We start from the raw sequence: 14,886 nt of genomic DNA, 5'->3' as shown, positions 1-14,886 counted from the left end.
AAGCGTCCAGGCAGCATCAGAAGGGAGTGAGGATCGTGGCCGGTTCAGGGAGTGTGTGTGGGAGGAACAGGAAGGACCCCGGCCACAGTGGACGCCGCTTGTCCATGAGTGTGAGTAGGCCTTGTTTCACATTGTGGCGTCATGGTGTGGTCGCTTCGTGGCTGCCCTGCGCAGGGGGACTGCGGCCAGTAGCCACTGGCGGGCATGTGTGGCGCAGCCATGTGTGTGGGGACTCTGACTCCTCTGGGGACTTTGCGGAGGCCACTCCCGCTCGTGCTTGCTCTCCACGACCAGCAGGATTGGGGTCACCCATGTGTGCGGTGGTCCCACTGGGGACCTCAATGATTAGTATCAGGGCTTCATACAGACTGGATGCCTTGGGCCCGAGAATTCCTAAATAACCTGCCCCAGTAGGCCCTTTCTAGGAACAGTCTGGAGAGGACTGTTTCGAGAAGAAGGCTGTTCCTTCAGGCCCAGGAGGGCAGGTACATGGACACGCTCTCTGCTTCCCCAGCCCCGGACCGCGCTGGTCTGTCAGCACCCTTCCTGCAGAACCTGTTGTCCCCAGCTCAGGACAGCGGCATCGTCCACGTGCTGGTGCAGGACTGGGAGCTCTCTGCCACCCCAGTGAAGGGACAGGGGTTTCAGCCATGCGGCCCAGAGGGTGGTGGGGTGGGTCCACAGACGCGGACTGGCCACGTCATTCCCAGCCTGTGCCTTTGGGTGGGCGTGGCAGGAGGTCTCTTCCCGAAATCCCCTGTCCCTGGCGTGCAGAGTCGGGTGGGGAGGTTGAGTGGCCTCCATTTGGGGCATCAGGACAGGCCCCTGTGGGGAGGGGCTGCGTGGGAGCTGTGTGCACCCTGATGAGGTGAGGAGGCTCATGTTTGCCCTGCACCCCACCCTGTCAGCTCTCCCTACGGTGCTCACCAGACTGTCATGGTCATTGTCCCATTCAGGGGCTTCCGTGTGGCTCTGGGACTTGACACACCTGTCTGCTCACACCTGTGCTGCTTTCTTCAGCTGACTGAGGTCATTTCTAACGAGTAATGACTCGTCAGGGTCCCTCGGGGACATCCGCTCTGAGGACTGGGTCTTGTGTGATAACGAGGGCAAAGGCTGGCAGGCCCGTGTTCTTGGTGGTGCTCCCGCCACCCACGGGGCTGCACCTTCCGGGAAAGCCCTGTGAAAGACAAGGGCCCACCGGCCACCTCTCCCGGCCTTCCTGTTCTCTCACAGATGAGCTGAACGCTGCGAGCTCAGGGGCATTCAGCACACCCCACCGTCTGAGAGTCCCACAAAGGAGCCTTGAAACCCATGTCTGTGTCAGAGCAGACCATCCTGGGTGCACGTGAGGGCGCCCACCCCGTGCCTGCTTTCCTCTCTTGTGCAGTCGGTTCCCCCCGTCTGTTCTGGTCCAAGAACCGGGAGTCCAGCGGCCAGACAGACTGACCCTGATCAGATGGATGGGTGCAGGGCCACATCTGCCAGACGGGGCCCTGAGGAATCGCTCTGGCGTCGTGAGCATCTCCAGCAAGGAGCTGGGGTCAGGGAAGGAGGCGTGCTTTGCGGGGAGCAGGAGTTCTAGGGCTGCACGCAGACCGCAGGCTTGCTCCCGTGAAGGCCCCCGCCCCAGCCCTTGCCCCTGTTCCTGCACCTGGGCCACCAGGCAGGAACCCCTCCCTGCTCCTTCACCAGCCTGTGTGCATCTGTCCCGGGCAATCTGTGCATTACCTGTCCTTCTGCAAGGGAGTTCCAAGCAGCAAATAAATAAAACACCATGGCTGTTAGAGCAGACCGAAGCATTGGTAAACTCAGACTGGACTCTTCGCACCTGCTGTGACCCCCTTCCCCAGATTCGGTGTTTCCCGTCAGCATGCCGCAGAAGGAGTGTGTGTCTGTTGCTGCCCCAGAGGTGGGCGCTGCGAGGGAGCTTGTGTCTGCGCAGCTGGCGGGCTGTGAGGTCCGGCTGCCCAGGTCCCTGGGACACAGAGTAGCCCAGGAGACAGTGGCTCTGCCCCCGGCGTCGCCCCCCCTTTCACTGGAAGCCGCGTGTGGGATCTTGGGTTCCTGGGTCCTGTGGGGGTCGGTGGGGCTGCAGCAGGGCCTCCGGCTGACCCTCCTGTGCTTTCTCGTAGCTGGAGATGGAGGTGAAGATGCTGCAGTCTCAGTCCAGCGCCGCCGAGCAGAGCTTCCCGCTATCCAGGGAGGAGGCGAGCTCACTCAGGTACGTCTGCTCCTGTGGCCTCCGGGCCTGCCTTCCTGAACACACCCCGTCCACTCGGAGTCCTCTGCACGGAGACTTGGCTCTGCCCCCCGGTGCTGAGGGCCTTCCAGGGTCCCGCCGTCTGTGCAGGGGCAGCAGAGCCTGTGAGCAGGGGCTTGTCCGAACGTTCTCAGGCACGAATAGCCCTATTTCAGAAGAGAGCTGCTCCCGGGTTCTTCCCGAATGTCAGCCAGGCCACCTGCAGTCCGTGTGTCCGGCCAGCTCAGAACGCACCTGTTTCCCGCAGAGGCTTTCTCGATTCATCTGACCCCATCCCAACACAGCACACTGCCCACTTCCTGGACCGGACGAGGTAGCAGGTCCTGAAGGAGGAGGTTTTCAGGGAGACCGAGGCAGAGCTCTGAAGGGCCTACTCCCAGCTCCCTTTGGGTCCCCAAGTGGCCCTGTTTGTTACTGGCAAGGGGCCGATGGGCAAATAAACGGCATCCCCCCAGACAGTCTGGGTGCAGAGCGAGTGCAGGCCAAGCAACCTGAGCTCTGGGGTGCTCAGAGCGCCTGCCGCCGGCCAGGCACAGGGCGCCTGCTTTCCCATCCTCAGGAGCTTCTGGTGGGTCGGGGAGATGGGGTGGGTAAGGACCCTGCTGCCTGTGCCCCTCCCCAGGTCTGTTGCCTCGTCTGCGCTGGGCGGACAGCCCTTCTTTGTGGGTATGAGACTGCATGTGGGCCGTGGACGTCCCCGCGGGCAGTGTGTAGGTGCAGGCGATGGCCCTCCTCTAGGTTCCAGGTTTCTCCTGTCATTTCCAGAGGCTCTCTCGTGTCAGGACCTTGGCCTCTAAACAGCTGTCACTGGGGACCCACCCGATTCCACGGTGGCCAGTTTGTTCAGATACGAGTGTGTGCTGTAGGCGTCCTCCAGGCTAAGCGTGAGGACGAGCAGTGTGAGCAAGGGCACATGTGGTCTGTCTTCCTGAATTTTGCAGTTTAACGGGGATTAGGGGGGATGTCACTCACATAACATGTCAGCGGTGTTGGGCTGCCAAAGCATGGCGGAGGTGCCCCGAGAACCCGTGTCCGTGGGGTCTGCCCCACAGTGTTGGGGGGCTCTGGGGGCAGGCCAGGCAGAGCCAAGGACCCAGGGCTTAGTGGGGGAGGCAGCCGCGTGTGAGGACGTGGTGTGGGAGGAAGGGCTCCATATTGGAGAGAGACCAGCAGGGCGTCAGGGACCAGGCCAGGCCAGATGAGGGCCTGGTAAGGTTGTGGCCTTGTTCCCAGAAGCAGTGGGGCCAGCAAAGCTTTCAGGGCAAAGGAGCGATCACATCTGTAAGAGCCCCCTTGGCTGCCCAGAATGGGGACCTGGAAGAGGGGCTTGGCGAGGGGGCATCTGTCTCCCAGCCAGTGTCAGCTAAGCGTTTGCTGTGGGAATGTCGCCTTGTAGACAGGCAGCAAACACTCTCCTACGCCCGACTTCCAGGAGCAGCCCCAGCCCGGACATGAGCACGGTTTTGCAGTCAGAGGGTGGGCTCGGGGCCCCAGAGAGCAGGTGGAGTTTGTGTGGGTCCTGATGGTAAGTGAGTGAGGAGGGGCGGCAGAGGGGTTCCAGGCAAGGGCAGCCAAGGCCCGGGATGTGGACGGGCTTCTCCACGGGAGCCCCACGAGGAGCTGGGCCAGGGCAGTGTGCTTGGTACTGATCCTGAGGGGCCTTGGGTGCGGCCCCGGGAGCCCCCCTGTGAGTGCGGGAATGTGGATGAGAGGCGGCAACCCCACTCTGCCTTAACGCCCACCTGGCCACGCAGCAGGTGCTTGGAACCCTTCTGCTGCAGACCTGAGCCGCCAAGTGCAGCGGTCCTGCCTCCCGCCACGCCCTCCCCTAGAGATGCGGACGTGATGTCCAGGCCCTGGTCGGCTGTTGGCCGAGCAGGGCCGGCTGCACTCACGTTTGCGTGCACTGGCACACTTAGGGTGCATTCGTTTTTATTTATTTTTAAGATCTAAATAAAAGGCTTTGTCAGTGATATCTTGTACATCAAGATCAAAGCTGCCTGTCCCCACCATCTCGTTTGGTGAAAGCAACTGTGGGAGGCGAGCCTTTGTGCTTAATTAATCGAAATTGGGTCGACAATTGTGTGGACCACTTGCCGGGACACGTGCATGTTGCCCTCCGAGTTTCTGGCTGCTCAAGGGAGGGCTGGAGCCACGCGTGACAGTGCGCTTCCCCCTCAGCCCTCTGGTGAGAGCCCCTGCCGGGCAGGCTCTGGGGTCCACCGAGCACAGCCACGGGGAGCCCCCAACCCCAGCCCTTCCCTGGGACCAGTGGCTGAGAAATAAGGTCTGTGAGGCCCTACCAGCCCCTCAGCTGCTACGGCGCAGGTGAACCCCGCTGTTTGTCCCATGGTTAACCCTGCCATTCACCCCGCAGTTCACCCCACGATTCACCCCGCCGTTCACCCCATGCACCTGGCCCCTCTGCCCCTCCCGGCATCCCCTTCATGGTAAATGTTCCGACGTGGTGCCATGTCCCAGTTTCCCCTGTGTCACAGGCATTCTTTGCTTTCCTGTGAAGCTGCATGGCGCCACTCAAGGTGGCCCTTCAGCTGGGAGGGGTGGGTGGGGAGGGCGCCGGTGAGCAGCAGCCACCCCCACCCCTGAGAGGAGCCCTGGCCCCTCTGCTCTAGCTCCTCCCACAGGGGAGGGTGGGGAACCCTAGAGGCCCCCAGCCACCTTCATAATCTCTTGTTCCCCTCACCGTTTCCTAGACTGAGAGAAAGACAAGTGGGCCGCTCGTGGCCTGCTGTTGGTGACCGGGGAGCCCGTGGTCGTAGGGGACGGGGACGGACACAGGCAGATGGTAACTGTGTTACGTGTGAGTACCTGTGGTCGAGGTTGTGAGGTGCAGGTGATGTGTTAACTGTGCACACGTAACGTCATGCACACATGCGGAACGTTGCTCTTTAACGAGCAAACTAGGGGAACCTCCGTGGAGATCGAAGTCGAGGCTGTGGGGCCCTTTCACCTGCAGCAGATCCTGGTGCTCTCTTGTCTGCTGTCACGTGACAGCACTAGCAGATCCTGACTGTGGTCTGTGGATTCCGTGGCCAGGTGGACTGCAGTCCCTCTGGAGTCGCATGTGGCTTTGCGGCACCTGCTGGCCCCTCCCACAGCTCTCGGCCCAGCCCCAGGCCCTCTCTGCCAGCCCGGGACCCCTGCTTTGGGGACAGCAGGCACCAGGCCCTGTCGTCCCACCCACGCCCTTTCCAGAAGGTCAGGTGCTAGGCTCTTACTTGTTTTTTATAAAAAGTCTTCTGTTATTGAACACCCTGTCTTCTGTGCACCCACGAGTCTGTGAAGAGGAGGACACAGGCCCCGCGCCCTGAGCTCCCAGAATGGTTGGTTGATCTCGGAGACGAGGGCACCGCTGGACAAGGCCATGGCTTCCCGGCCCCCACCCACAACCCAGGCACTAAGGACAAAGCCTCCTCCTTTCAGACCTGGGGCCGTTCGCCTCAGGGAGCGGTCCTGGTGGAAAGGTGCCACCGGGCTGAGGCAACTCTCCAGCCCTGCTGCTCACAGGCCATGAGCTCTTGGGCCAGCACCGGGTGTCTCGGGGTCGGCCGGGGAGGCTGGGGCCAGCCTGCGGGAGCCTCTGTGGCCTCACGCTCCCCTCCTTCGTCTGGGCTGCAGGCATCTCTGTGGACTATGGCCTGACCACCAAGTCTGGGCCTCTGCCAACCCCCCGCTCTGCAGGCTGGAGCTGGTGGCCTCGCCCGAGGGCAGGGTGCCAGGCCGCGGAGGGCTCCGGCCTCTTCCCTGCGCTGACTTGTGCGGCGGGCAGCGAAGGGAGCGTGTGCCCTCTCTCCGGGCCTGAGTCTTCTCCTTGGGGCGCGTGTCCACCTGCCACAGAGACCCGCGCGGGCCTGTGCTGATGTGCTATGCGGGGCGCTCAGTGGTCTCTGGCAACCCCTACCCTTCTGTCCTCCGGGATTCTCTGCGGTTATTCTTAGACTGTTTCTTCTCTTCGGGTTCTCTAATTTTTCTGAGACTAGACTCATTTGGGTGTTGAACTTCCTAAATTAATGCTCTGTTTTAAAGATTTTTGATCTTATTTTCCATCTTTTTATCTGCTTTCTGTAAAATTTTCTCAGATTTTTCAGCCTGTTTTTATTGTGTTTCTGCAGTGATGTTTCCTAAAATTTCTTGTTGTCTGGTTGTTGTTCCCTGAATATTCTTTCATACATAGGACGCCTTGTCGTGGCTTTGCGAGCGCACTGCGTCCTCTGTGCAGCTCTCTTCTCTCCAGGCGGCCTGTTCTCTCTCGGCTGCTTTCATGGTCAGGTCAGCGTGGCAGGTGTAAACCGGACCTTCTTCTCTCAGGCTGGATGCTATACTCAGGAGTGTGGTGGGCCTGGCCATCTGCTCACGGGGCAGGTAGGGCCCAAGGGCTCTGCTGGGCCACCTCACGGGGCCTTGGGACTGGTGGTGGCTTAAGGGGAAGATCCTGTCTGCAAGGTGTAGGTGCTGCCATCACCTGGGAACTGAGGGGACAGGACAGGGAAGCTCAGCATCACTATGGAAACCTTCCTGCAGTCCCCTGGTCACCGCGGTGACTTTGCACTTTATCAGGTATTCCTCAGCCTGGAGACCTGCTGTTTTCTCTCTCAAGAAAACAAACCTCTGGTATTCTTCTAAGACAGGGAGAGAAAAGGCTGACGGGAAACACAGAGATGCTGACTTTTCCAAAGATCTCAAAGTCCCATTCTGGTCAGTTGTCCCGTTCCACCCACGTTCTTACCGTAAGACTTAAAACCTGGCATGATATACAGGCAGGCAAGACCTGGAAGGGGAGGAAAGGTGGCCCATGTGGGACCCTGGAGCTTGAGCAGCGTGATGGTGAGCTCTCCGTGTCCATGCTGGAGAGCCTTTCTGACCACACCCGCCCCACGACAACCAGCAGGGGCACTCGGTCCCCATAGCCTGTGTCAGCCGGGCCATTGGTGACCCACCTTCCTCTCCAGCCCCCAGTGCAGGCAGTGCCGGGCGTGTCAGCAGGGTGAGGGGAGCCGGCCTTCCGTGGTCCCCTGAGCAGGAGCCATGGCCACCCAGTTTCCCCTGCAGTCGAGAGCTGGAGCAAGACAGCAGGGGCCTGCTCCACCCTCCCACTGCCCCAGGCTCACAAGGCTCAGCGGGAAGCCTGCACTCCGACCTGCAGCGGCAAGGTAGCCCTTGTTTTCCCGTCCCTGGTGTCCGTGGGACTGCACGGGGAGCCCGGCTTACACCCCACTGTGTGCAGGGCCCCACTCCGCCAGCATCGTGTGAACAGGGCCCATGGGTGGTGGGACTTGCACCTGCCTCCTGGACCTGGCACTGCGTCTGCACGGGGACCACCCCGAACAGAATAACTCAGTCGCAGGATATGGTAAAAGAGTCTCGTACTGTACCCAGAGCCAGGCTGTCATAACTTGCGCGAGAGAAGACAGTCAGTAGGCTTCAGGGCAGTGACGTGGGTGGTGGAATTATCTGGCAAGGGTCGTAGAGTACCAGTCATAACGTGCGTCAGCAAACAGTTATGGATCTTCTTTAAACAAATGAAAAAATGGTGAACATCAACAAAGAAGGAGAAATTAGTTTAAAAAAAAAAAAAAAGAGCCCAACCAGAATGCAAAGTTCAAGGGGCACTCGGCAGTGGGCTGGGGACAAGAGTCGTGACCTCAGAGGCAAACGGACAGAGGGCATCCGTCAGACGGATGGAGGAAACAGGCTGACAGCTGACAAAGGGGAGCAGAGCCGCTGGGATCGGGGCCCTAGAGATAGACATGCATTCATCGGAGCCCCAGAGGCAAGAGAAAGACCAGAGCTGGAAAAATATCTGAAGAAACAATGACTGGAAATTCCTCCAATTCGGTGAAGGGCATAAACATACAGATTTAAGAAGCTGGGCGAACTGCACACCGTGTAGCACAGACAGTCACACACGGTGCATCCTAAGTAATCTGAGAACTAGAGATAGAGTCTTGAAAGGAGCTGCGGAGAAACACCGCCCCATGCGCGGGGATGCCACTGAGCAGCGTGGAGCTGTCAGCCAGGGACAGGTGCTTCGGGGGGAGCGGAAGAGCATGCCGTTCTCAGGGCAGCCGAGGGAGCGTCCCGGACGGAAGCACGGGGTGACAGAGGAGAGCTTGGGAATTCCCAGAGGGGAGGAGGACAGTGGCGTGGGCTGGCCTCCCCACGTGTTCGCTGACTGGCACTCGGTGGTCGGCAGCCCCTGAGCGCACAGGGCGGTGGTGCTCCGTGCACGTCGGGGGACGGGCCGGGGGCAGCTCTGCTTCCGCTCCTCACCACGGCGGCCGGCCGAGGGACAGACAGACGTTTGTGTGCCTGAGGCAACCACAAGGACAGCTGTACAGTGCACTGCACTCAAAACCACCATCAGTAAAATGAAAAAGAGTCCTAAAAGGAGCCCATTGGAAGGCAAAAAACGAGAGACAGAGGCTTAGTCAGAAGACAATACCACAGCAGATTTAAGCATGAGCAAATCAGGAGTTACTTTGAAGGGAAATGACCTAGATGGCACCAGTTCAAAGATGGAGATTAGCGGGTGGATAAAAACACAGGACCTGTCCTGCTCCACGGCCGAGGCTCCCTGCAGCCACAGCCGTCTAGCTAGGTGGGAAGGGGAAAGGGACATCACACAAAGACCAGCGTAGCAAGAAGACACGGTGATCCCAAGTGTGTTTGCGCCAAACAGCAGAACTTTAGAACACAGAGCAAGACGTGGTAGACCTGACAGCAGGAGGAGACAATCCACGTGCTTGGTCGAGGCCCCAGCTCAGTCGGACGGCGGGACTGCTGGCATCTCTGTCAGCCACAGGGTCCGGCTGGCGTTGATGGCGCACTCCATGGAACCCTCCTTTCACGGGCCCCCGGGCATTCACCAAGACAGACCGTGTCTGGGCTCATGAAACACACTTGGAAGAGTCAAGTTACAAAGCGCGCTCTCTGACCAGACCAGCCTCACGCTAAAAGTAACAGGAAGACAACAGGACCGTCTCATTTGCACGTTAGACCGTGCCCTTCTAAATAGCCCGTGTGTGAACAAGCCAGTCTCGCAGGAGACGTCAGCACCACTGAGTGGTCGTGACAAGGCACAGACCTGAGCGCACGACACATGGCTCGGTCAGGGCCAAGGAGGTGGAGAGCGCTCCAAGTTATAGTCCAACCTCCAGCCCCAAGCAAGCAGAAACAAAGAAATAGTAAGTAGCAAACAGTGGTGAAATTGAAAGGAGAGAAACAATAGAAAAAATTATTGAAGCAAAACATTCTTTGAAAAAGGGCAATAAAATTAATAAACTCGTAGCAAAACAGACACACATGGAAAGAGAAGGCTGTCACCCATATCAGGAACGAGATGGGGGTGTCCCTAGATCCCGTAGCCGTCTGAAGGGTATAACAGGAGTCCTACAGGCAGCTTTATGCTTACAAATTCATTACCTTAGGAGCAATGGACCAATTCCCCAAAAACCACAGACTCCCACAGCTCAGCCGGCATGAGACAGATCATCTGCATAGTCTTACAAGCTTTAACAAATTGAGTTCATAACTAAAATGCTCCCCCAAAAGGTATTTCCAGGCCCACATGGCGTCCCTCAAGAATTCTAAGGACTTCAAGAGTACTTAACACCAGCTCGATGCAGCTCTTCCAGAAACAGAGGAGGTTGTCAGGGTGTGTGTGCGGGGGGTGTCTCCAGGAGCGGCCTCCGCGCTGACCCGGGTCTTCATCTTGACCGCGGTGGTCACGTAGCTCTGCATGTACGGCGGGAGCTCATGCGGGCTAGCGAGGGGGGACCTCGGGGGCTACACCCGTGTCAGCTCTCCTGGGTTTGAGATCGAACTGTATTTGCTTCAAGTTGTGACCACGGAGGGAGACTAAGTGAAGACCACATGGGCTTCCTTGTATGTTTTTTGCAAGTTCCTGTAATTATTTCCTACAAAGTTAAAAAAAAAAATGCACCTCCAATCAGTCTTCCAGGTGGAGCCCTACTTTCTCCATTTCCAGAAGTGACTACTGGTGGTGCCCATTCCCGAGTCTGTAGAGTTTTCTTGGCTTTTCCGCTGCCAGTCTAGGATTTAGCTTTCTAGGTTATTTACCACTCCTCCATCTGCTTTCCAGCTTCTAAAGGTCTTTTGATGTTTCCCCTTCCTTTATTTTCTTTGTCCTCTTGGGAGTACAAAGTATAGGAAAAAAAATAAGGAAAACCTTTACTCTTGTTTTAGTGAGATTTTGAGAGAGATTGACACTTAAATCTATGTATAGGAACCATCGTCTCTCGCTGGAGTCTTGGTGTTTTTTCCGTTCACGTATGTTTTATAAACAGTGGAGCACATCATTCAAACCCTGTTTCTCCACTTTAAAAGCTAACACATTGCCATGTTTTTACAGTCTCTTTGTAAATATTAATGGAGAGTCTGTTCCAAAACGTAGTTAATTAATCCTCTTCTGGAGTTGGAGTTGTTTCCAGTTTTCAGCCATTCACAGCAAGCTCCGATGAACATCTCTGTGCATTAACTGTTGTCCGTGTTTTGACATACATGCAAGCGTGTTTCTGGGTTTCAAAAGCCTGATGGTTATTTGGACCATAGAAGTCTGGCTGCGTCTAGGATTCTGATGCATTGTACTTTCGAGAGCGACGACAGCTCCTTGCTCTAGTCGTGGCGGTAACAGTTGTAGTCAAAGCAGCTAGCATTGATTCAGTACTTCCCGTGGGCCAGGTTCTGCACCTGTGCCTTCTCTGCGTTAGTCTACAGAATTCGACAAACAGTCCAAAGAGGGGGTTAGAAAGTAGTGTTCTACCGAGGCTAGCTGGCCTACAGTAGAAAAATACGGAGCCACAACTGGCAGAGTACCGGAGCAGGGTCGCGCACTTTCCCCCCGGGGAACAGGTCTGAGACCGCGCGTTCTCTTTGGAGAAGGTTAAAACAATAATGAAACAAAATACAAGCTGGTTTCCTTTTATTGTCACCGTGTGCCTTCAGTTCTAAAGAAGGTCGGCAATAAAATTACTCCCCCCACCCCCACCTGGTGCCGTAGACACGTTTGATAGATTTGCACACATGCACTTGTCATCGCGGGAAGATACAGGTAAAGTACAGACCGTAACCAGGAGCTTCTTTATATTTCACTTTAAAATTATTACAGGGACACCTGGGTGGCTCAGTCGGTGAAGCGTCTGCCTTCAGCTCAGGTCATGGTTCCAGGGTCCTGGGATCAAGTCCCACATCGGGCTCCCTGCTCAGCAGGGAGCCTGCTTCTCCCTCTGCCTGCCGTTCCCCCTGCTTGTGCACGCTCTGTCTCTCTCTCTCTCTCTCTCTCTCTCTTTCTCTGTCTCTCTGACAAATAAATAAATAAAATCTTTTTAAAAATTATTGTATAGTAGAATTACCTTTTTTCATGAGGGGTGCCATTCTATGAATATTAATTGCCCCTTAGTTGGAGAACAAAGTATTTCACCACCTCAGGATCCCCCTTGTGCTCTCCCATTGTAACCACCCACCTCCACACCACTGACCCCTTGGCAGCCACAGACACCTTCTCCATTTTTGTCAGTAATGTCTGATGAATGGAATCCTCAGATTATGGAATCCTACATTATAATGATGAATATGTAATCTTTTTTTTAAAGATTTTATTTATTTATTTGACAGAGAGAGAGAGACAGCCAGTGAGAGAGGGAACACAAGCAGGGGGAGTGGGAGAGGAAGAAGCAGGCTCCCAGCGGAGGAGCCTGATGTGGGGCTCGATCCCAGGACTCTGGGATCACGCCGGGAGCTGAAGGCAGACGCTTAACGACTGAGCCACCCAGGCGCCCCTACAATATATAATCTTCTGAGACTGGCCTTGCTCACTTGGCATCAGTGAGGTTCATCCGTATTGTCACCTGTATAAAGCCCATTCCTTTCTGATGACTATTGCTTTCTAGTAAGTTTTGAAATCGGGACATATGAGTCTTCCAGCTTCATTCTTCTTTTTCAAGATAATTTGGACTCTTCCAGTGTAATCATACTCAAGCCTTCCTATCCCTGAACATGGGATGCCTTCCATTTATTTCTGTCTTCTTTCATTTCTTTTAGTAATGCTTAGCAGTCTTCAGCATACACACCTTTACCTCCCTGGGTAAATTAATTCCTAAGTATTTTGTTCTTTTTGATGCTGTTGTAAGTGGAACTGTTTTCTTGATTTCCTTTTCAGATTATTCATTACTAGCAAACAGAAATATGACTGAGTTTTACATAATTGATTTTGTAGCTTGCAGCTTCCTGAATTCATTTATTAACTTTAACAGGTGTGTGTTTGCTTTGCAGATTTTTTTAGGAATTTCTAGATCATGGCAGCTGCAAATACAGTTTCATTTCTTCCTAATATGGAAACCTTTCATTTCTTTTTACTGCCTAATTGCTCCGGCTAGAACTTTCAGTAGTATATCAAATGGAAGTGGTGAGAGCAGGCATCCCTGTCTTGTTTCTGAGCGTAGGGGAAAACCTTTCAATCTCGTACCGCTGAGATTGAAAATAGCCGCGGGTTTTCCCGACACGCCCTTTGTCATGTTGACGTTCCTCTCTGCTTGTAGCTGGTTGAGTGTTGATACGTCAGATGCCTTCCCTGCACCTGTTGAGATGATCACATGGGTTTTTCTTCATTCTGTTAATGTGGTGCATTGTATTGATTGATGTTCCTATTTTGAGACAACCTTGCATCCCTGGAACGAAGCCCACTTGGTTGTGGTGTATGATCCTTTCAATATGGTGCTGAATTCGGTCTGCTAGTATCTCACCGAGGATTCTTACCTTGCTGTTAAGTAAGGGTTCTTGGTGTGTGTTTGCTCGTGGTGTCTTTGCCTGGCTACGGCACCACCGTAATGCTGGTCTTGTAGAATGAATTTGGAAGGCTGCCCTCCTCTTTAGCCTTGGGCAGAATTTGGGAAGGATTGGTGTTAATTCTCTTGTGAGTGTTTGGTAGAACTCACCCGTGAAGCCACCCGGTCCTGTGCTTTTCTTTGCTGCTTTATCACTGCTTCTCTGTCCTGACTGGTTACTAGTCTGTCCAGATTTCTGCTCCTTGTTGTGTCAGGTTTGGTAGTTTGTGAGTTGCCAGGAATTAGTCTCGCTTATCCAATCCATGTATAGTCGTGCACAGTCTCGTCTGGCAGTCCTTTTTATTTCCAAAAAAATTAGAAGTAATGTTCTGTCTTTCATTTCTAATTTTATTAAATTGGGACCTAAGGGTGTCTTTTTATCTCAGTTCTAAAGTTTGTTTTGTTGTGGTTTGCTATCGTATGTTGCTATTACATAGAAATGATTGATTTTTTAGTTATTCATTTCGTATCCTGAAGCCTTACTTAATTTTCTCATCAGTTTTATGAGGGTTCTTTTGTTCAGTTCCTTGGAAGTTTCTACATAGATATTCTGTTGTCTATAAACTTGGTCAGTTTGGCTCTTCGCCGAGCGGTATGCCCTTGGTCTCCTCTCCTTGTGTTTTGTGCTGGCTGGGACTTCAGTACAGTGTTGAAGTGGGGTGATGAGAGCGGACACCTTTGCTTTGTTCTTGGTCTTGGGGGGGCGTTCAGTCTTAAGCCACTGAGAGTGAGGTGAACTGTAGGTCTTTGGTAGGTGTCTTTTATCAGGCTGTAGAAGTTCCCTTCTATTCTTGATTCCTCACGAACGGATACTGAATTTTTTCGGGTCCTTTCTTTTTTCTTGAACTGATTGGCATGCTCACGTGGTGCGCCTTCTTTAGACTGTCGGGACGGCGGATGACACGGATTTACGTTTCAGTAGTGAGCCAGCCCGACACCCCGAGATGAGCCCTCCTTGCTTGTAACGTATTGTTCTTTTCACAGATTGCTGGATTCAGCTTGCTGATGTCTTGTTGATGAGTTTTGTGTCCATATTCATGAGGGATGCTGGCCTGTAGCTCTCTGGTACTGTTCTTGTCTGGTTTTATGCAGCATAATGCTGACCGAGTGAAATGAGTCGGGACGCATCCCCTTCTTTGTTTTCTGGAAGAGATGGTCTTGAACTGGCATCGCTTGTTCTTTAAATGTTTGCACCCAGTAAAACCAACTAAGCCTGGATGTCTCTGTTGTGTGAGGTTTTTAGCGAACAGCGTAACGTCTTTACTAGTCGTAGAACTACCCGGGCTACGTCGTTATGTTGGGAGAACTGGGCTAGATTGTAGAATCGGTGCATTTCATATGACTTGTCGAGGTCCCGTGTGTGCGGTTGTGCACGCAGCCCCGTCCTCGCTTGTCTGCACGATCCGTAGGGGAAGCCTCTCGTTCCCGATACTGTGACTTTGTGTCCTCTGTTTCTTCCTTTCTCTGCCAGGCTTGCTGAGGTTCACTGTTCAGTCGGCCTTATCACAGAACCAGTGTTGGGTTTCTTTCATTTTTCTCTGTGTTTTTCTGTTTTCACTTTCACTGATGTCTGCTCTTTCTGTATCCATCCTTCTGCTTGCTCTGGGCAGGTTTTTTCTTTTCCTTCTAGTTTCTTAAGGTGGAGATTTGAGTACTGATCTGAGACCTTGTTTTCTGCTGGGAGTGTTCATGCTTCAGCCGCATCCCGCAGTGAGCTGTCGCGTCCCCGTCTCGTGCAGGCGAATGTACTTGAGACGCTCG

The 14,886-nt window shown here is 54.4% G+C and overlaps 1 protein-coding gene across 1 annotated transcript in view; it reads left to right on the top strand.

The window, feature by feature from the left end:
- MAD1L1 (mitotic arrest deficient 1 like 1) overlaps positions 1–14,886 on the top strand; it is a 346,750-nt gene that overhangs the window by 217,660 nt on the left and 114,204 nt on the right. The window contains exon 14 of the mRNA XM_040634676.1: positions 2,136–2,224. Coding sequence (XP_040490610.1) covers positions 2,136–2,224 — 89 coding nt within the window. The remainder of the gene's footprint in view (positions 1–2,135; positions 2,225–14,886) is intronic.

This window comes from Ursus maritimus, unplaced genomic scaffold (assembly GCF_017311325.1).
Source record: "Ursus maritimus isolate PB19 unplaced genomic scaffold, ASM1731132v1 scaffold_2, whole genome shotgun sequence".
NCBI classification, from domain to species: Eukaryota; Metazoa; Chordata; class Mammalia; order Carnivora; family Ursidae; genus Ursus; species Ursus maritimus.
This window is presented reverse-complemented; position numbering and strand designations above follow the sequence as displayed.